Source organism: Plectropomus leopardus, chromosome 5 (assembly GCF_026936395.1).
Source record: "Plectropomus leopardus strain MGB_pleo_1.0 chromosome 5, ASM2693639v1, whole genome shotgun sequence".
In the NCBI taxonomy this organism is placed as follows: domain Eukaryota; kingdom Metazoa; phylum Chordata; class Actinopteri; order Perciformes; family Serranidae; genus Plectropomus; species Plectropomus leopardus.
This window is the reverse complement of record NC_142180.1, coordinates 17813354-17837500: the sequence shown is the minus strand read 5'-3', so window position 1 is coordinate 17837500 and position 24147 is coordinate 17813354. Positions and strand designations below refer to the sequence as shown.

The following is a 24147-nucleotide window of genomic DNA, read 5'->3' as shown; positions in this document are numbered from 1 at the left end:
CATTTGTTTGAATGAGAAAGTAGAAAAAACAAACAAAACTGACTGGAGGCCTTTTACATATTAAGTCAATTAATATGTGTTTCCACTACATGGTACCGGCTCTACTCTACTCGCCTTTTTTGGTTTTCCATTAGGAAAAAGTACCTGGTACCACCATCTCCTGGGGATCCAAAAAAGCCAATCGGGTACTACAAGGTACTTATAGGTGACGTGGAAACACAGCATTCCCCTAACTGGTCAGAGAGAATCGTCATTTTGTCAATGTGCGGCATGCACCGAATACCCAGAACAGCGCAAACCTATACCCAGCCAAGCTATTTTAGCGAACACACTTTTGTATCTTTTTCTTTTTTTTAATCTTTTTTTTTTCTTTCTTTCCCAAATTGGCAACCAGAAAGATCACGTCGTGGTCGGCCATTGTTTCTCTCCATGCTGCACTTTGAGCGGTATAAGGAGACAAAGTGAACAAGCCTGTAGATGTTAAATGTTTAGTTGATGGAAACTTTCTGCAGAATACAAAGCTGACGATGGATGCATTTAGCTGCCAGAATCAAGCCTGTGAGATTTTACTTACAATCATTAACAACAACAGATCATGGGGAGCATATGATATCTTGTACTTATCAGTGATGTAAAGTTACTCTTTTTTTAAAAAAAAAAAATTGGTTAAGTTGTAACATTATAATCCACTTTACATGGATTCTATTTGTTATGCAGCCAGCATGACATACAATTTTTCCACAGCTAATAATCCACATTCATTACAGTTAGCTAATGTGTTTTCATGATAACTTTTATTGTACATACAGTCTGTCCAAAATCTACAGCAAAGTCATTTTTTCAGCACACTCAAGGCAAATAACATAAAGGAAAAAAATGGAGGAGAGAACATGAAGTTTCTGATAGGAATAAATGGCTGACTCGCATATTACATAGAGCTATGGAAACAAGGTATTAGAGGCCTCTATGGCTATGGGTTGCCCTCTTTTCCAGCTTTTTCCAACAATACATTTACTTCCACATACAGATCTCAAAACAACAACTGACTTAAGTTCTGCACATCCACCCACTCTCAGTGTGATTTTGTTAGCAGTGCAATATGCTTTGCAGTAAGACACGTCTATATGAGTTGTGGTAAATGTGCAAAGAAATTCAAAACCCTAAGCTTTACACTGACTCTGAGGGGAGTCATTTAGGCATGCATATCATGTCAACACTTTGCGAAAATTAACTTGCTGTATGGCAGGCACTAAGACTAAAAAACATTACTCAAAGAATTTCCTCAGTAGCACAAAGTAAATAGTTATAGCTGCTCGAGCAAGTTTCACTCTATCTCAGTGTTCCATATCTACATTTAAAAAAGAAAAAACATACAAAAACCTCTCAGAAATGAGATAGCTGTGTTTTGTTACTTTGAACAGTAATTGTAAACCACGTTCCACAGTTTTTAGGAGAACTATGGGCACTGCCACTGCTCAATGTCAGAAATGATTTATACTTGTCTAAGCCAACATCAAAAATCAAAATAGAGATACTTTTCACAAATGGCATCTTTCAATTGGGCCGACAGCTTTCTCTTAAGTAGCTGAAGACCGCAACCTCCACATCCTTTTAGAGAATTCCAGGCTTCTGTGTCACCCAACGCCAAAAATGAGAGCTATTTGAACAAGTTGAACCCAACGTCAAATATCCCAGCCTAAATTCAAACACACAGAGACACTTTTCACAAATAGAGCTATCTGCATCCCCACTTGGCAAAAAAAGGGGAGGAAAAATTCTCCTCTCACACCTGGTAATCATTACGGAAATGAGAGACAGAAGAGGTTAAAACGCTGTGATGGGGGAAAAAGAAAAGAAATTCACACTTCTGCGCTGGGGCTTGCTAATGTCTCTGACCCCTCCACGCATAAACAGTTTAATTAACATGTATACATAACTTTCACTTTAACTGCTCATGGCATGTCAAATCAAAGTGTCTGTCAAAGCTGTGAAAAAGGGAGTTGATACTTTGCAGGTCTTCAGTTCAAATCCAGCTCTGTGTAACTGCTCCAGCTGGCCGAGAAGCTGGCAATAAGACACGAAGACAGACAGACAGGCAGGTAGAGGGGCAGCCTGCCACTCTGTCAGTTTGATGAGGTAAACACCTCCCTATAAAAGCTTTGTAACACCCAGCTAAGCTTTGCTCAACTCAAGCTGGAGTTGTGACAGTTTGATGTTTTCAGAGGAAAAACTTAACTAAACACAGAAGAACTTTATGCAACTTTTTATTTGGTCAACAGATTTTAAAAAACCAAGGTGACATCAACATCACTGAGGTTGTAAATGACTGTATAAACACTAAAGTAAAAATGCCGAATTTGAAGCGATACCATGCTGTTTACGCAAACATGAACACGCATACTAACAACTAAGTTCAGCTGCTGTCTTCCTACTGATATAATATGGATAAAATGTAAATATTTATACATTAATATATAATAAACCCTTGCAAATGTTCACATGTTGCTGTGTTCATTATTGGTGCAAGTACCACTCTTATAAATCTTCAAAAAGATGACTTTCTATAGTGATATTGCAACTTAATCTCTGGTTTATGACAATTTGAAAGTTTACATTGCTGGTAAAACTGCAAACAAATACATTCACTCTTGGCGAACTGGAAGTTTTTTGAAGGTGTTTTACAGCATTTCAAACAATGCACAGGCCATGATGTCCATCCAGTATCATTAAACTCTATTCGCTTCCCTTCACAATGACGCATTACTGAATATAGTCTGTGTATGTGGGTGGGGATGGGGTCAAAGTTTTCTTCCTGTTTCCGTCCTCTTGTACATTATTAGGGAAAGCGGATCAGTCATTCTTTGAGAAGAGCTATTAGGACTCTCCCTGTTTCGTTCCCACACACACATATCCAGTCAGTTGGGCTGTCACATTGAGGAGGGGACCCCCAAGCCAGCCTGCCTCTACAGGGTGTATAGCTACAGAGGAAAACCGAGTACACACACATACAAACAGGCACACACTGAGGCCGGCAGCAGCACCAGTACTGGTGTGTGATGGCTCAGGAGAGGAGGGAGAGTTATTAGCTTAGCCCTGAACCACCTACTTAATATAGGGGCCGGCAGTGATTGCTAACAGAGCCTGGCAGAGGTGACAGCTTTTGGCCCTGCTTGAGGAAATCCAATTGAAAAGCAGCCAAGAGGAACAACAACCCCGAAACAGATGTTGCTCGCTACCACCAGCGCAACTTGGGTACACACAACCCAGCGGCAACAAACCGCGATGGCAAATCTGACACACAAACATACACACAGCGGACGAAGAGTGAAGCGCACACACACATACTGTAGGGCCATATGAAAGTGTACAATAACTGCATGAACATGGGAAAAAGCCTCACCATAAATGTCCATAAATACTGAATGGTAAAGCTAACTCTTGGTACTATTTTCATTATTTGCATTGCAATTGGAAATGTGTTAATTTGGCTTTCATTGTGATTTTTGTATCACTCGTGTCAAATTTTCACCAGTTTTTTTTATAAATATATGTTAAAAAAATAATAATGTATTGTATTTTAAAGAAATGACAAATACAATCACCTCCAAAGAGAATTTCCATTAGCCATGTCAGTTTGCATGAAACTGGCCACCAGTGCAGTATTTAACAGATAAGAATAGCACAATACAATAAAAAATAAATGACATGGAAATCCTTAATTAAAATATAACAATCCCAAAAAGAGGGGGAAAAAAACATCACCCACATAAACATGACACAGAAACACACACACACACCGGGCATTTCCCTTCAGTTTGAACATGGTTTAAGATCCATAAACTCTATCAATCCGAGGTTAGATTTTTTTCTTCATAATGGAGCAGAAAACACTCTGGCAGCTAACCCAGAATGGATTATAGAGGGGGAAAAAAAGAGAAAAAAAATCAGGGAAGAGTTTGTAAGTCTGTTAAAAAACATCTATATTGAGCGGAGGCCAAAACAAAACCTTTCCCCTGGAGAATTCACCCAACCTTCCATCCATCCAGCCCTCTTCTTTTTTTAACATCTCCAGCAGGGCATTTCAATGAAAACATAACACGCAGGCCCTCAAATCATTAAAACCCCTTGCTCCAATATTAATTGAGTTTGGCAAGGCTGACCATGCCTCAGTCATAATAACATTCATTTATTTTTTTCTATTACTGCTACTGCAAAAGAGCAAGGAAAAGAGAGGGGGAGGGAGGGACAGAAAGAGAGAGAGAGAGAGAGAGAGAGAGAGAGAGAGAAAGAGAGGGAGGGAAAAATGGGCTAAAATCAATTCTGACATATCTTTATTGCCAGTCGATGACAAATGACGGCATATTTGCCATTGCTCTGGCATTGTGTCAGTGTATGTCATATCGATTTTACATCAGACGGACAAATGTTATTGATGAAGCGCCCAAGTAACAGATGAGCACTCCATTTTACTTGTTTTAACGTTTAAATAAACCAGAATGACGGGGGAGTGAGAGGTTGACTTTTGTAGCAGATCTTTCCATTTGCTAATACACATGATTTTTTTTTTCTTTTTTTCCTTGTAAATTAACTCAAGTCCGAGGCGTTTACACAAACCGGGCCTGTTGGGAGTGGGTAACTACACCCTGAACCTGATCACACTGCGCACATGTGGTAATGTAATGGGGGGGTAAAGAGAGCACGAGAAAGAGAGTGAACTGTAAACAAACTAGCTTTTAAACAAGACAATTTAGGGTTGCGTGTCTTAGGCGCCAAGCAAAACAAAGCCATGGAAAACTGATACAAACTTTTAACACATGGGTCAAAGCAGGAGTCTTTGAACTGGTGAGGGAAAGCACGCTGCGAGTGCAGAGAGCTGTTTAATTAAAAATACTTAGGTATCCAACAGGCCTTTCTGTGGCGCCCCCTTGTCAAATTGTATGTGATCCCACTGTCAATCTCTGAGGGTGTTTTCTAATTGCATAGTTTTCCACTGACAGAGAGGGAAAAATGTTGGAAGAGAACAAGTCCTGAGAAACAGCAGCTGGGGATTTGGTTCGGTTTTTAAGAACTGTACACATGGACACACACGTGCATACACATACACATACTCTGTTGCACTGTATGTAAGGTGCATGGGTTGCTGACAGTAATATATGTACTGCATATACACATAGATTTCAATGTATACACACAGTTATGTATATATTATGATACAGATTTCATTCATATTATACTAATATAAATTGATCCACAAACACTTGCAGTCTGATACACAGTCAAGCTACACATTTAAAACATGCTGTTCATTTGCAGCATCCATAAGTCTTAAACTAGACCACGTTAAAGGCATACTATGGAGGAAATGTCTGTTGTCAGTTTGTAAAGTTTGTTTGCCAGCAAAGTGAAAGTGAAAGCTATAACCCCCAGAGTCACTCGTTTTGAAATAAGCTTTGTCTACTCGCCATTTTGCCTCTCAACATTTGGATTTTTTTTGTAGCTTCTCTTGCAAGCGTGCCACTTGGTATACAAACTACCGCTGCTACCATTTATAAAGTCCCCATCTCACCTGAGCACTGTGCCTATGACTATCCTGAATGCAACAAAATAAGAAGAAAATAAAACTAGTGAGCACCATTCTTTGCTCAGACTCAACCCATCTTCAAACTTTGACTATATTTTGATCTCAACTGCACACCTGTTAAGTTTCAAAACTGCATCTTGCTTGGTTATGATGCTATCATGATGCCAAAATCTATAGACAGAGAGACATACATTACATGCAGAACCATACACACACAAAAACTTAAAAGTCATAGCAGCTGTTGTCACAGCTGGTAAAAAAAATACAGGCAGAGTGGAGGGTCTCTGCAGATAAACAGATGAACAGCCACTAACTTCTACTGGATGAGAGGTGATGATTGAGAAGAATTACTTTTGATAGGAGAATCCCGCATTGTAAGAAAGAATTACTTTCAAATTAAACCAATCAATCATGTACAATGAAGTTATCCCTAAGAAGGCAACTCTCTCAATACCAACTGGTGAAAAAGGCAACAGTTTTAAAAATGGGCTATGACAGAAACACCCACCCACACACACACACACACACACACAAACACAAAATTACATGTACATACATACACAATACACAATTTGCCCCCATGCTATCTGTACGCCAACAGAGCCTCAGCTTACTTTTTTTAATGCGAGTTAGCCTAACCTGTGGAAACAAATATGTGGAATGATGTTTTTGCATAAAGAGTATACGCTTTGCTCAGGGAACAATGGAATGTTTACCCTTGGTCTATTCTTTTTGAACCAGAGCGCAATGTGTCCAGTTACTCATATGCATACATTCGTAGGCATGAAAAACAAATTTAAAATCATCTGACAGATACATGTGTACACACACAAGTATGCATACACAGGAACGTTTGAACAGAACACCTAAAATTGCACCCCTGACAAGACGGTGTTGCCGTGCCCTTGACTAACAATGACAAATGGATGCAATATGCAAAGTCTGAACAAGTTGCTTTTGGGTACAAAACAGAAAAAAAAGATTGCTCCAGGTACCATTATGGGATGCGTTTGCTCTCCTGTTTCCCAGCTGAAGTGAGCCGAGCTGAGGTTAATGGCATGTGTCAAGATCAAGAAGTGTGTAGGTGAGTGTGTGTGTGTGTGTCCATGAAGGTGTGAGTGAGCGAGAGACAGACGGAGAGAGTATATTTCGCTTATTTAGTGGTGTGAATTGTCGATGTGTCTAGTGATACATTGTTGTGCTGAATTTGTGACCTTGTACTTGTTAGTGTAAATGAATATAGATACATTATTTGGATAGTAAGAAATTATGCACTTTAAACAAATAAATAATATCTATTTCTATTTTTGTTTTTTTGTAATTTAGCACATCTATCTGTCACAAAGGTTTTTCTTTTTTAGAAAATATAACAGATAACTGCAAGCAGAAAACACTGAGAAAAAAGTTGCGAAACAATCCCTTTTATTGGTTCCTAACATTAAAGTTAATTTAAATATGTTGAAAAAAAACTCTTAGAAGAATACACTGAAAGAAATATTAGGTCCTGAAATTTACAAAAATGTGCAATTTAAATTAAAACTTGAAATAACCGTGTCTTTGAAAGTGTGTAGGTGTAAAATCTGGGTCGTACACGTGGTTCTGTGTCCATGTTCATGTACACATGTGCAAACTCATTTCTGTGTGTATCTGTATCCATTTGTGTATGTGTGTGCGCACATTACTGTGTGCATGTGCGTACATGTGTGCCGCAGCACCACCATAGTGGCAGGATGTATCCATCATGATAAACCGGCAGACTCGGCGACTGTCACATGCAATCACACTTCACTACGGTTCGCAGGACTTCAAAGTGAAAATGAATGGTAGTTCATCGACATGAAGACTTCATATATCTTCGTTTTTTGCCTTTTCTCTCTTTTATTTTTTGGAGGAGACTTGTCTCTTTTCTCCCAGCCCTCTTTTGTTGTGAGGATCAGTAGTGTTTTTGTCACTGTCTGGAATGCATTGTGGAACACATGGGTTTAGAACAAAAAAAATCTATTTCATTTGTCATTTTCTATTAGGGAATTTCCAATCAGTAACTGTCAGGTTTTCACAAAAACCTGACAGTTTGCATAACAAGGTTTTCAGGATTACAGTCACATTCACAATTAAAGTTACATTTACATATGAGATAAAGAGTTTGAAGTTAAAGTTTAAAAGCTGCTTTAAACTTTGTGTGACCACTAGAGGGCACAAAATGAGTCACGATTTTATATATATATACATAAAGATATATATATATATATCACTTTATCCGGTTCTTTTAGCAACAGTCCGATGTTGTTTTTGTTGTTGTTTTTTTTTAAATTCACTTTACTGCTTAACCTGTTCTACAGATATTTTTGAAAACGGATATTTTCCTCCTACATTTTAAAAATTAATTCTCTTCATGCAACCTTTATTTTGTAAAATATCTCTGTCCAGACTAGCATGCAAAAATGCTCCAAATCCTCCCGCATATACGCTGTCTAGAACAGTCATAGCCTCCCCTCATCACAAAAAGGGTAAAGCGTGAAGGCTAACATTACCTTTTTTAAATCACCTACTAGAGATCTCATCATCATTGATTCCCATTGAATTTAAGGATGAAGAAGCTCATTCAAACATATGAGATACAAAGTTTTACTTCCATTTCCTCATTAACAAAAATCCCACTCTGGACAGTGTCCCACCATCTGCTGCTTCGACCATCCTTGAAGTGATGCAGTGGTACTAATTTTAAGTATGAAGTAATCATTAGACCAAGCAGTGCTAACAAAACTTTGGCAAAAAATATTTAAATAATACTTAAAAATATATTTATATGTCATGGCAGGACGTTTGCCCTGTTTTATTGTATTTTATTAAAAAAATTTATATATACCCATGCCTCATTGTCCTGTATGATATTTGACTTGTCTACCCATGTTACTCTTCATCACTGATGTACAATTGTTTGAACAGTGAGCTTGGAGGCTACATGCGGTTGCCTATTTTAAGTAACCAAGTGCTAAAACCAGCACACCAAAACTGAAAGGCTGAAGGCTGTGTGGAGTTGAAGACTTGAATGTTGTTTTTCACAACAACAGGCAGCAAATTAACATTTTATCCAAGAGAAAGACTTGATTCTATGTTAAACAAATACCTTCAATTAAGAGTTAAATACTTCTAAATGTTTTATTCATTGATAATTAAGTTCACTACTGTCCATATGATCAAATTATATCTGAAAATGTCCTTCACTATTTATAAACTAGTATCTCACAATTCCCCTGCAAAAATAAATGCTTTGATGGTAATGCTGCTAATAACAGAAAAACCCATTTTAAGATTGAAAAGTCTACATGGCGTTAAGCTATAATTGAACATGGCAAGTGTTAAATGTGATAATCATCAAATTTGTAACCACTAGAAAGTCAAATGAGCTATAATAATGCCGGTGCTGAGGCTGCTGAGGCTCTCTCGCACCACGGCAAGGCTTGCCTTTAATCTAGTAATGACTCTGAAATGACGCTGCGCTTTAAAAAACTGCAGAGGTGGGTCTATAGGTCTCCTTACCTCCCTCCCTCTCTCTATGCCCTGGCCCAGGCCCTGCTCTCACTCTCCAAGCTGTTTGATTGGCACATGCTTTCACTTAATGAGGGATAATTACTAAGGAAAACAAGTGGGAGACCACATCTGCTCAGTGTAAAAAGAAGTCCAGGCCTGGTGCAATCTGTCAGATGGGGCTTTCAGGTTGTGTGTGTGCAAATGTTTTACCCACCTTCAGCTGCCTCCCAGGCCAACACAAACCCACCAGGACCCTCCCTCCACCCTGTCCGACGAGAAGCAGATTAATAGGAATCAGCATGTGGCTGTAAACACTCACCGGGAAGAGTGTATATCTGTGTGCGTTGACGTGCATGGGAAATGACCCAGGGTATCTGTCGGGGACAAGCCAGGGGCCACAGCAGGAAGGGCAAGAGGCCAGTGGGGACGATCAACATCCCAATCAGCGTCCTGCTGCCAGAGCTGTTGTTCCCTAGCTCCCATCGCCACTGTTTTGTTTACTTTCACACAATGCTGATAACAGTAGTAGACTACACATATAGGCTATCTGCTCCCCAGACACCTCCAAACACTGCCAGTAAATCATCCCTGCATGGGATTTACATTGTGCTAAAAGGTCTCTTAATGATCTGCCCATGTTACAGGTAATTGTAGTCTAGTGCAAGCACCACAAATCAGCAGGCTCTTGTCATGTTTAAACGGAGTTGCTGTCAAAATTATATTTTGTGTAACTAGTAAAAAAAAATGTTTCTTGCATTTCCATGTATATATTAATTTAAAAAGACATATGCATGTGTGTGTGTTTTAGAAATGAACACATCATGATTGGGTTTGTGCACTTTTGTGAACCAAACTGTCAGTCAGGATCTATTTTTGTGGTTGTTCTGTAGGTGATGACCTAAGCTTAATTTATGCACGACGCTCCTGATGGCAGCCTCTTAAAAAAGAATATTTTACATCTTGCTCCACTTAACCTTTCTATAGTTTCACTTTTTAATACATAAATGGGCATGAAAGAAATACAAATCTAATGCACTTTTTTGATGAGTAATTTACAGAGCAAGATTATCCCACTTTGTTTGTCAGCTTTGTTTCAAAAGGACTGAAAGTATTATCATAGCTACTGGCGGATCTTTCTATAGGCGACATTGGGCACCAGCCAGGTGGGGAGGAGCCAGAATTGCGCCCACACTCCTCCATTTATTTATCTCTATATTTTTTTTTAACATCCAAAAGCATAATTAAGTGTGGACAGCATAAAGCATTAGCAGTACATTTGAATAATCACACATACTGTATTTTTTTCTCTACTTTTTAATTATTATTTTTTCTAATATTGTTTGTTAACCAAGTTGTTATTTTGTGTTGTCAATTTGTCATTAGCTCTAGTTCTTGTACAATCAAAAGAAAACAGACTGTTTATTTATTCATTTGGGGTGTGGTGGGGGGTTGTTTGGCGAGGGTGGCAAATGTGCTAGGTCCGGCACTAATTATAGCGACTAAATATCAAATCAAACTATGTAAAATTCTTTGCCAATGCCAGCCATTATAAATGTCATTATGTACAGCAAAATAAGATGCCATTTTTCTTTTTCAATAAATAATGCATAATTATTCAGAGACAACTGATCCAAGTGGCCAGCTGACAAAGCCTAAATAGAAGTAGCATTCAGTCAAAATTAATCATTTATCAATTTACTCTTGAACAATAGTAGATTTGACAATAAAAACTAAGTAATATAGGATTTAAGATCAGCAGACCTTCACGTAATGGGGATCAATTAAGCTGCTTCGATTTGAGCACCGCCTCTCATTCTATAACCCAGTTGTAAGACAATTACCTAATTCTTAATCTCCCATATTTATAAAAAGCTGCAGAACAAAATCATACTTTCCATCTATTGAAATAATGTAGACAGTAAAGAGACAGAGCTGCGTTTATTTGCTTTAACCTTACTGCAGCAAAAAGAAAATGGCTCGCGTAAACTGGAACTGATATTTGACAGCCTTTTAACCTTCCAACACCCTCGGCCCCCCTCCTCCACCCCATTCAACCACCTCCCTGCCACCCACCCACTAGAAGAACAACAGGGTTTTGCTTTCTTGCCCTGTGCTGACCCAGTTCTCACTAATTACCCGCAAAGTATACATCAAAGCCGGGCAAATCCACAGATCGGCTGCAATGTGGCAGTGTAAGGGAAACCAGGACTATCCCTAACCTAGTCACCACCAGCCATCACTGATATATACGTGTGTGTGTGTGTGTGTGTGTGTACATGAGAAGTGGTGTCAGCCAATACAAAAGGCAAGGCGGTGAACTTATAAATAGAACGGTCATTGTTTCAACATGGGTAATTTCGGGTGTCGGAGTTGTTCCTGTGTGGGTTGGACGAGGGCGAGGAGGGGATGTGGAGGAGTGAGGTCATGAAGTTGGGAGTCAGCTGATGGGATAACACGCCTGTTGACACGCATATACGCAAACACACAAATATAAAAAATTATAACAAAACACGCATTTCACGAAATGCATCAAAGTATAAATGAAAATACAAACAGAAACAGAAGGCAAATTAGAGCACACTCTCTTTCACCCGTCTCTCTCTCTCTCTCTCTCTCTCTCACACACACACACACACACACACACACACACACACACACACACACACACACACACACACACACACCAAAGTGCAGACATACAGGTATGATAGGGCAGGGGCAGAGGGGATGGTTTGCTTTCTTATGACACAGGCTATTACTAAATTGAGCTGGCAGGTAATTCTAAGGCAAATAAATGCCAGCAGGTTTAACACAAGGAGAGGTCTTAGGGGTGGCGGCATGAGCAATGACAGGAATTCTCTTGCCTCTTTTGACAGGAAGCCTATTATTCTCACCGCTTTATTTTCCCAGGCCAGTTTTTTAAAAACTGATCTCTCCTATAGTATTTCACCCCCCCCCCAAAAATCAGACCTTCCTCATCTGAATTAGAGCCGCTCCTTGCTCACTTCTGCTCGTCTGTGTCTTCAATCCCAGACTTAATATTTACAGTAAGAGAATATAGGTTGATTTTTTTTGAACAGCTTCTTCCACTGGCTCCTTTTCAGTTAGTTTCAAGGGTACTTAGGTGACCATTTTTACGAAGGCTTTTCCATACAAAAACCTTGATGCTAATATCTTGAATTAAGCCTCTGTCTCTCTGTAAGAAATACTTCCTTCAAGTAGATGAACATAGAACATTACGAAATGTGCAACACAGCTCTCATGTTAATGCTGCTCAAACTTAAAAAAAAAAAAGAAAGAATAAAAATACAGCAAAGGATGAAAAGACACAAAGGGGGAAAAAAATAAGTACAAGTTGAGACAAAACACACTATAAATACACTACTTAAAAAAGCTGTGCTACATCCTCATTATAAGTGCCATCTCAGAGAAGCGTGGTGGGAGTCAGTGCTGACCTTGGTATCCCGTTTGAATATTGTTTTAATGCCGCTGCTGGTAATTGAGGATGCAACGCAAACAGTGGACTATTTTTCAAAGGGAAAGTTATTTTCCCAGGCAATGGGAATGCTAACAATCATGTCGTGCATTTATTTGTTTGTTTTTCAGCCCCACCTCATAATTATCTAAGACACTAATTAAAATATGGATTTATAAATAAATCTCCATGATTTTACCTATGACTACATTAACTTAAAAGTTTTCATCACCCTCGCACAGATTTTTTCCCCCAATTCCTTAAGAAAACACTTTTTTGTCTTGAAGCATCAGTTGCAATCATTTTATTAAATGGTGCCTTTTAAAATATATAAATTACATAAGTGTTTGGTGGGCATTTAAATGATACTATTCATGTGAAATAATATTTATGTAGTATAAGAAGGATTACTTGTGAGTTAATTCAGTTATGCTATCTTTTTAAATTTTGGAAAAACCAAAAACTATTTTAAGTAAGTGTTTATGTGCAAAGCAATACTGAGTGAGTATAAAAACTATAAAATATTTATATAGAACTTAAATACAGTATTTCATTTCATTAAGGGTAATTTTGTCAGCCAACTGAAAATTCTTACTAAGTCCTATCAGTCAGTGATCAACATGAAGTCTGTCAAAAGAGAGCAGCTAAATTTTGCCTTTGCTTTTTATGAAGATATACCTAAAGCAGAGGCGTGTTCTCCAGACTCTCTTACTGTCCCGTACATCCAGTAAACTCCCGTTGTTTGAAATTGCGTGTGATGTGAGATACAGCCGGCTCTGAATAAGAACGTCAGGGGAATATGGTTCCTGCTTTCTCAAACAATCCAAAATGAAAAACATTTCCCTCTATAATCTGACCGGTGAGAAGTTTGCTTTGTGTGCGTGTGTTTGCTCCTGCACGTGTCCTATGTTATTGTATATGCCTCTACAGTGTGAATAGGGGACTGGATTACGACCAAGGTTATACTGATGTAAGGTATTTAAGGCTTGCACTTAAATAAAGAATAACCTTTTCTTCAACCTTGTGTGGTAACTTTACTTATCATAATCCTCCTAAATAAAAGTGAGCAAAATCCAAGTTGATATTCATGTCAAAATTATATTCCTTAATTGTCTAACATTTAATGCAAAATCCATGAACACAGTTTTTACAAAAACTGAATTTGCTTGTGTTTTAATATAAGATATCAACATGTAACCATTAAAACCTACATATTTTTGTTTTTTGCATGCCTTTTGTATTTTATTTTATTGTTTAATTTTTGTCCTGGCAGAAAGCACATTCCTCCTGCCACTGCATGTACTGTATATATATATATATACACACACACACACACACACACACACACACTGTATATATATAGTTGTTCTGTGTCTCAGAGAGGGGAGTTTCATGTCAATTGCGGCTAAATAAATGACATTAAAAAAAACACTAATATCAGCCACTGCATCTCAATTACATAAGTAATCCTAAAAGACTGTGTGAGCCGTAGTTAAAACACAGCACAGCAGGTAAAAAAAAAAAAAAACATAGGGAGGGGAAACGGGAAAGGAAAAATTTGGCTTTGAATGGGCCAGTTGTGCAGGTCCAGATGAGTGGACTGGAGATGACTGACTGGGAAACTGGATCCAAGTCTTGCTGTTTTTGTTTCTTCTGCCAAATGAGAAATTAAAATAACTTCTAACTCCTTGGTCTGTAGGGGGTTGTGGGTAGTGGTGACAAGTGGTTTCATACACTATGCACACACACTATGCACACACACAGACACACTTACAAAACTTCTGAGGGAATTACATTTAAAAAAATGCATGCTAGTCTTCACAAGATTCAAAGTTCAGGATCGCACACAGACACACAAACCCACCATCACGGCTTGGTGGCTTTTGGCATGTGCTCAGCGCAAGCTATCCAGAAACTCTTTTCATCCACCGTTTTTTTTTTTTTTTTTTCTGATTTCGCTCTCTGCATTTTTTGCAGTTTATTCTAACCTAGCCAATTTAACTGTGAATGCTCTCTAATTCCATATTGGCCAGTACGGGGTTAGAGTTAAAGTAAAGGTTGAAATTGGAATATTTTTGATGCACCAGCTTTTTAGGATGCATGAACCACACGGCTACAAGACAGCAACAACAGCAAATTGCACATGATTAATAAGTGACAGTGTTAGGCAAAAAAAAGAGACCCCAATATGGATCCACTTACATGTGATTTATTTAGTTTTCCAGATCAACAACAAGGATGGAGATGGCTTTACTCTGGCTTTTACAGGAGCCTCAAAACTGCAGGTTGACTCAAGGTAATATTAAGGGCACACTTTCTCCCACTTATAGTATATAGGAAAGTTTTCACTCCAGCCTACCACCTGTTAAGGTCTAAATACCTAAATAAGAGCTCCCCGTAAAAATCATCAGGCCTCATTCAGAGAGGTTTTGTTGTTTTTACTCAGTTTGGGAAAAAAAAAATCACAGAGGAATAAAAAAAAATCCTACATCTGTACAGATCACTGATCTGTACAGATGTTCTTGTGTCTGATGTTCTTGTGGAGATCTGTTGAAATCAAGATTGTTCTTAAAAATGGAGGCAACGTTAATCGTCATTAGCATAAGTAAGCACCAGCAAAATCTAATTTCAGCATCAATCAGAGAAAACAGCGGAAACTAAACATCAGAAAACGCATCTCAAAGGACACTTGCCCTTTCACTTATATGCAGTGGATCCTCTACAGGGGACAGGTTTTCTTTAAGACGAGTACTGTAAGTTTTTTTATGAATACAGTTGATAATTTGTTCTGATGTGTGTTTTTGCATCATGTCACCATCACACTGAAATAGAGCTGTAATTTGTATGTATGTAAATATAAGTCACTTTTCTTTTACTTGGCAATTAGGCTGACAAAATATCAGTATAAGCAGAAGCATATAGCAAAATGTTAAAAATACTGGTTCTATCAGAATTTTTTACTTTAAGGATTTTACAGACGATTAATTTACTATTACATTAAATGGTATTTGCCATCTGTAACATTTGCTTTGATAAAATAAGTATTTATTTATTCAGAAAATATTAAGTGATACCCATAATCAAAAAAATATGCAGAATTAAAATTAAATTTGTGTATATTAAGTTTTATGAATGGGGCATGCTGGGAGGTCTGGAATGCATATATGTGTTAGGTGCAGAAAAGGAAAAGGTTATGGGTTGTGGAAAGTTGATACTGATGTCAGTGGTTATATATTACAGCTGCTGTCAGTTAGAATCCAGTCTGACTTTCAATAGTTGCATGCCAAAACTGAAAAGCCACTGGAAGAGTAAGTGTACCAACAATTCAGTTACTAAAGCAGCTCTCCACAGCAGGGTGACCAACCTCACAGCAGAAAAAAATGTCTGTACAACAAAAACTTACAATGAAAAAAAAAAAAAATTTAAGCAAAGTAAAAACAATATCACATTCTGAATATGATACAAGTCAACTCAATACATTTTTTGCCCAACCCATACAAATGAAATAAATAAAAAAATAATATCAATTGAATGACAAACTAAATGCATAAGAATCCGATTTTATCTTAGATTTTCAAGCTATGTTCAGTGATAGCATTATTAGTTGGCATTATGTAATATTTAATAAAATGATGATTAACTCCTGGCAGTTCCTAATCAGTCTGAGCTTTTTCCTATCTGGCAGTGCAAGCGTCTTTGAGTTCCCTGAAAAGCACTCTATAAATAAAATGTATTATTATAACTATTATTATTAATGCAATGTGTTTTGCATTAAGCTTAACTGGAGATAGAACCACTGACTCCAATAGTACAAATATAATTTTTTCCAGTAACTGAGCTACAGGACCGTAAAAAAGAAACAATCATCCCTTCTCAAACAATCACTTCTGATGCTGTAAAAGCATGGCTTACTCACACAACAAATCTCCCATATGGCAAAAATCAATAAGAAGAGCAACACTGTATTGATCATATCTATATCTTGGATACACTCTGATGTCATGCTCCACTAGCCATGTGTGTGAGTGTTTATGAAAGAAGCGGTACTGCATTTTTTTCAATGGAAACTACATTTTGAAGCCTTTAGTAAAATTAAAAGTATGCCTCGGATTAAAATAACAATTTATCCAGTCATTTTTCTTTCAATTGGGTGTCTAATATGACATTGGACAGTCTGATGTAAATCAGTGCATTATTTGAATTACCACTTTCAACCTGCCACTACACATACCCTGGTGGAAATTAAAAGATTGTACTGGTGCAATATGTAACAAACTACTGTGCAAATGAAAAGCAGCTGGTACATTGTAAAAGGATGGATTGTAAATAACTGTCCTGATTGCTTGTTTATCTGAAAAACACCTGAAATAGAGCCGATCTTTCACAACATGCACATAGTTTCATCACTTTAAGCTGGTGACATCAGAAAGTGATGTCAGGTCAACAGTGGGTACCATTTCTTTTAAATTCTGAATTACTAAACTAATATACAATTACTGCATTTTCAATAGACATCCACAGTTTTTGTTTTCTAAAGTCAGATTTAACCCTGAATGAAATGATAAATTTCACTTCTAAAGCTTCACTGAATGCCTGAAAAATCTCATTACCACTCACCAGTCTGTTCATTTCATAAGAAAAGCCAAAACATTGTTGTCATCAGTTCCTGTGATATAAAAGACCTTAATGCGATATGAATGAAATGGCTCAGATAAATTCTCCCATTGATTTCTCTATATTTCCACACTGTAATGACAAGGCACAGGGTTGCCCTCCACAGGCAGCAATTGGACATAACAGAAATAAAAGGATACATTCTTAACAAATACCTTGCCTACAAAGTAACCAATAACTAACCACAGGGACTCGGTTGCGCTCTCAACAACTTGCGGAGGACGATCATTACCCAAACATTTTCTTTCCAACTCTCTAACTTCCTTCACCTCTCTACTTTGTTTTCTCCCTCTCCTTTCTCTTTCCCCCACCGCCTCCCTCTGCAGCTCAAAGTTATTGATAGTTTAAAGTTATGGGCTAATAATAAGATGGACACTGCATGGCCAGGAGCCTATTATACCCAGGTAATGGATAGTGAGGGGGTTTTGAATGACATTGCCCAAAGATTGGATGACGAAGGGTGGAGCGATTTATGGGCTACCCAGAGGCCCCCGTCCCTCTTTTCTCCCACACACACACACGCACACACAGCACCCTGTGCTATCTATCTCTAGCTTGATAAGGAAGCAGATGAGGCATGCCTGTATTTATGGTGAAGATGTTCATAAAAACTACTGGCTCAGAGTAGAAAGTTAGAATTGACTCAGAGGAACAGCATGCTAGCTCAAAACTTTGTATGCATCTGGTTTGTGCCATTCAAAGCAAACCAACTGAATACATTTTTTGTTTTGTTTTTGATGATCTTGGTTGAAATAAAGAATGCCATAACTTTACTGTATCGTGATTTTTGCTATCTAACTGTTGGGCTTTAGAGATATCTTAAAACCCCACTAATTTCAAAGATACACAGATGTTGTTGACAAAATTATCATTTCACTCCCTCCAAATGAATGCAGTGTTGTTTGACTTTTTAATTCTACTGCAGGGTTTCACACACATTCATTTATTTGTGGCAGCTCACACTGATCAATACATCTTCCAGCACAAATTGATTTTATATTTTGAAGCTGGACTGTTCATTAGGTGTGCTACTGGAATATATACACCATTCAATCATGCATAGCACCACACTCTCGGAGCGCAGAGTGTACTCTGGGCACAGATTGAGCAGAACTAGTAGAAGCTTGGGTAGAGTGAAAATGAAACTTAATGGTTAATTGCGCTGGGTCTAAAAGTTTTAATTCACTCACCTCAGCGGCAGCTGCTTCTCTCTTCCATCAATCTAAACTGATCAATTGTGACTGTATCAACTGATCAGTTATCCACCCCAAGACTCAAAATCTACAAACTGCTGCTGAGGAGAAAAAAAACTCATGAAAGGTTCAGCCAGTGCTGTGTTCATGACCTTGCAAAAAACGTCAAAATTTAGAGAGAATAATAAAAAAAAAGAGGATCACATACACAAAAAATTGGGGGAAAAAAAACAAAAAACTGGAAGTTTCCTGAGTTTAGTGAAAATACCTCAACAGAACAATGTATTTATTAATCTGAACAACAAATGCAAATAAGGTGTTTCATAAATGACCAGCAGACTAGTTAAGACAGAAGCAAACACTCTCTGTTATCTTATAAACATTAAACAACTTACAACTTGTGCATAAGCGATTCAGTGAAATAGACACAGGTATGTCCTGAAGGCTACTTCCACTCAAACTGAGCATTATCTGCCATCACTTAATGAAACACAAGTAAAAATCAAAGCCCTGGTTGCTGAGGTCAGTGCAGCAGACATGCATTTATGCCAGGTCTGCAGTATATTTACTCAAAATGGCCTGCTCAGGTCTCTATTGAGAGAAATAACAGCAAAAGCAGAGATACCTCAGCCCGTGTTGTCAGAATGGAGGGGAAAGAGGAGGAGTAGGGAGGGCATGAGGGAGTGCAATGAAAAAGGCTTGTCAACATTATCTGTTTTATTGATTTAACAGTAAAGGCTTGCCACTTAAGCTTTATGTTGCTTTGGCTGGCCCCATTGAAAATACAACAGCTGCAAATAAAAAACGATTTCCTAAAAAAAAACTTGAGCATTTTTATTTATTTATTTTTATTTTTATCTCCTGCTTCATGGCTCAGGTTTTGCATGTATTATTGTTAAGGTTTCACACATTTCATCATCTTTATGAGTAGCCATTATAGTGGGACAGTGCTACACTGTGCTCTCCCTCCCAAAGGGATCAATGGCATTGAAGAGGGTAAGACTGTGTTCAACAGGACAACAGCAGTCTATTATTATACAGGGTCTAATTAATGTATTGGGTCATTCAGGAAAAGGAAAAAGTACTCCACTACAAGTCTTCAGCCACAGTAAATGCCCTGTTAAAGGTACAGTTCACTCCAAAATTTAAAAAAAAATATATATATGTATTTTTTTCTTGTTACCTGTAGTGCTATTTATCAATCTAAATAGTTTTGGTGTGAGTTGCCGATATTGTCCTCCCCTTTTATACAATGGAAATAAACGGCACTTAACATTTGGAAAATTCAATTCTTTACAGAAATCATGCCCCAATTTGTCAAGATAATCCATAGACCTTGTTATGAGCAGTTTCATTTGGGAAATATTTTCTTTATACCGAACTACACCCGCAAACCATATTGCCATGCAGACTAAAGCATGCATCTACTCATGAACGAGAACATTGTACCTGCGACAGTGCAACTGTTCACAACAGCGACCTGTCAATCAAGATAGATCCCTAACACAGCTCATCTAGTCAGATCCACCCCTTGCTTCTCCCCTCTTATTTGAATTTAGTCACTAATGACACAAAAAAACCAAAACAAAATAACAACAAGATTGCAATAGCCAAAATAACAAATTTAAGGCTTCAAAATGGTGGTCCACAAACCAATGGGTGATGTCACAGTCACTAACTCCACTTCTTTTATACAGTCTATGGACCAAAGTGATGGACCGATGAACCAGCAAACAGACCGACATCGTCACATCTAGAGCCATGCCTCTAGCATGCCTCTAGCATGGCTAAAACTATGTCAATACTCCTTTCCTGCACAGGTTTTGCAATTCAAGGTCTTTTATCGTGCAAAAAAATAAAAGCAAACATGACCAGCACAGATGTTTGAGCACTTTTAGCTGATGAACAAAATTGCTTGCTAAAGCAAAAAATAACGTATCTTCAGATCTATTATGATGATACATTTGGCATGGTATCTAATATTTTTCATGGGAAAATCATATGTTGCAAGTGAAAAGGATCTTGTGTGTTTGTTATTAGAAGTCATCCTGCCAGTATCACAGCTGGACAGAAAAAAAGAACGTCACCTCCAGAAATGCCATAGCAAGATCAAATCAAAGGAGAATGTTCCAGTTACGTGCAAACTATCCGGATTAGGGAATCGAAACACGGCCACAGTACAGCGATAAATACTTTAGCTCAAGATGGATGGAAATTCTTTCAAAACACACAGGATCTTGAGAATTACTGCTCCCATGCAGACCAGAGATCAGAGAGGTCAACAGAGTGTGTCATTGGAGCAGCTTGGTGCCTGGTAGGGTTTCTGTTGTGTCCTGACCTGTTGAGGCTTATTAAAGACACACCATTTAGCTCTATTATGCCAGAGCAGCGGGTTATTACTAGGGGCCTCTGACAGCTACTGAGAAACCAACTCAACCCACACAAAACACATGTAAAATGACCTGGTTTATTTATTTATTTATTTTAGGAATATATTGGCATTTTCTTTCCCTGTGCAGCATGCATGACCAAAGGAAGCAATAAGCAATGCAACGGCATGCAAAAGAGGTAGCACAAGGCCAGATGTTGGTATTTACTTCAAATTGGGTTGTTGATGTTGATGAGAAGAGACAATTGAGGAACATGTCTTAAAAGGAGGCCAACTTGTTGGAAAAAAAATGCACTTGTTTTTATTTTTTGTTCTTTTAATTTTATTTACAATCTGTTATATGCCAGAATTCTAAGAAGTGATCTGATTAAGAGGACAGGAGAAGATAACGATTAATTAACAAGGATATTTTGCACTGTTACAATTAAACCGAGTCAAACCGATTGGCAGAAACGCACATAAATAGACTGCTAGAGGAAGGCAGAAAGACATACAGAAAACTTGCTGACAGACAGGTGGACAGATGAACAAAGAGAGACAGACATACAGATGCATGAACCAGAAAAGAAATCCATATGACGTATTATCGTGTGAAGCAGTAAAGTCGTATAATAAGAGCCCAGAAAAACCTTCAGTATTAATTACTGTCGACACGGAAAAAATATAATTAGATATGAGGAGGAAACAGAAACTATTTATGGCAACCGAGGGGCCTTGCTTAATGATCAGACAGCAGCTAAAACCTCTATTGATTTTCTCGTTAAATATACAGCTCAATTAAAGATACAGCTGATTAAAAGACGACTACAAATCGCAGTGGTGGATCTCGACATGCTGGGGAAGCTGGGTAACATGGGGCCGTCTGCTGCAGTCAGAGAATTACATGATTTCATCCTCACCTCCTTCATCATTGCAGTGCAGCAGGAAATAAGCCACAAAGGTATTTTCCATGTGAAAACCAATATTTCACAAAGTTGTGGCCATCTTTAATTGGAGCTGTGATGACCACAGGTATTCTATGTGTGGCAGAATATGTTATATTTTTAAATGTATATTCATACAGAACCTATAAAAAGTATTCCTGTCTCAAAATATGTGACAAAGCGACCCGTTAACTTTCAGCACTAAAAGCAAAACATCAACGCTGATGAGCCACAAACAACAACAATAATGCTGACCTCTGAATACATAAAGCAGAAATTATCAAACAATACAAATCAACTTCCCTTGTTAAAATGAAGCACCTGCTTAACACAAGCCAGACCAAGGCTCTTTCCCCTTTCTGCCTCAGCCTTGTCACTGACAAATAAAAACCTTGACAGTCTGTGTACCCTTACTACGGGAGAAGGGAAGAATTACAATGTATAATGGAAAACCTTTCTGTTTCTCATTGAAGAAAAAAACAGTTTAAGGTCTATAAACTGTGAAGTTTATTTAAAGTTGCTCACAAGTTTTAGCTGTGGCATTATTTAGCCTTACATTTGTTCTACTTATTTTCAGGATGCCTGTTTTCAATAATGTTTACACAGAAAAATTCAAGTTGTTTGTCTGTGATCTACGGTGCTGCATCTGAGAGAGAAAGAGTGATGCTTGCTTGGATTTAGGTATTTCAAAAGCCCAGTCAGTCATTTTTGACAATAAAAATTAGAAGAATATTTACATTTGCAAAAACAATATGCCTGTTATCTCCCCTTTTCTGCTTCCTCTGTTGTTAGCTCTTGTTTTAAAAGAAATATTATGTTTACATTGGGATCACAGATTTTGCCTTCAAATTATGATTTCTTCTTCTCTATCGTGCCTGCATGTCTCTGTGTTCATGTAAAGGCCTTGTCTGATCAAAAAATGTAAATCTTTCATATGACAAGCACAAAATTTTGCCTTCATGTGACTATTACGCTTGTTATATGTCTTTTTATGACATATTTTAATTTATTTTATTTCTTTGTAAAACCAAAGCACTTCTTCATTAATGGAATGTGTAATTCATTTTTCACTCAGTGATGGCAACAAGTGTGTGTGTGTGTGTGTGTGTGTGTGTGTGTGTGTGTGTGTGTGTGTACCTGTAGTGAGTTTAGGAGGATGAAGATGTAGGCCATGACGATGGAAAAAGGCACCAAGACACCACACAGCCATGTCAATCCAAGGATAGGCAGCAACACCAACACTGCTTTCACTGCAGCCCTGTGCTCACAAGCACGCGTCCACACGCACATAAGCAAAGAGACAAACAGCACAAGAAGGTAAGCATATGTACATGCGTATCGGCAAACACAAAACACAAAAATAAAATTCAATTCAAATACACACACACACACACACACACACACACACACACACACACACACACACACACACACACACACACCATAAAGTCTCTGAACTATTTGACTGACTGACTGAGCTGAACTTACACCACACCAGATAATATTAATTTAAGAATTAGTTAAAAATTGTACTTCCTCCTCAGCTCAATTCTAGGTTTCCCAACTTTTCAGCTCTTTTTGGACAAAACTGAGCGGCTTTGGCAGGCTGCTTGTTCCATATACAACACTGTGCGGCTGGAAAGGCTCATGGGGTGACAACTTCCCACCTTAAATCCGCCTTAATTCTGTTTAGAGTGGAATTATCTTCCCGCTCAGGTGACCGCCAAACCGCACCAGCTGTGTGTTCGTGTGGGTGTGTGTGTGTGTGTGTGTGTATGTGACATGGCAGGCGGCAAGCAGCGGAGGAATGTGTTTGAGTTTCCGAGACGGCTGCCACCCAGGGGTGCCAAATGGTTCAAGGCCTGCTTTGAGAACCTTCATAAAGCACCTACTGTGAGCCCTGGTGGCCTGAGGTAGTGAAAAACATATACACTTTAACATAATTTTCACTGATAGGATCATATACAAGCCTGCTGGGGGAAATCTACTGGATCACACACTGCAGAGTTTTTATGAGCTAACAGTTGTGCCAAAGTGACAGAAGCGGAAGACGACTGCAAAGATATGGCCGAACAAGATATTGTTTCTGCATGAACATCGAGGTGCCATAGTCAGAAAGTATGCAATGTGAGTTTAGCCAAACCCGGAACTGGTAATGTTAACTTTTCATAAGTATCTGATAAGTCACGTGCAGTTTTTTCGGGCTGATTGAAATAAATCACAATCCTCAATAATATAACAGGCAGATGTAGAAGAAAACAAACAAACAAACAACTGTATAGTGTGGATATATAGCATATGGAGCATACAGAGTGGCAGAAGTTAAATGTTAAATCAATATTTTTTTTTTACTTAATTTCACTGTATAATGCAAAACCCAA

At 38.1% G+C, this 24147-nt stretch overlaps 1 protein-coding gene across 1 annotated transcript in view; it reads right to left on the bottom strand.

The window, feature by feature from the left end:
* LOC121965627 (adhesion G protein-coupled receptor D2) overlaps nt 1–24147 on the bottom strand; it is a 99521-nt gene that overhangs the window by 57707 nt on the left and 17667 nt on the right. The window contains exon 20 of the mRNA XM_088077648.1: nt 22904–23024. Within this exon, the coding sequence (XP_087933774.1) occupies nt 22904–23024 (121 nt within the window). The remainder of the gene's footprint in view (nt 1–22903; nt 23025–24147) is intronic.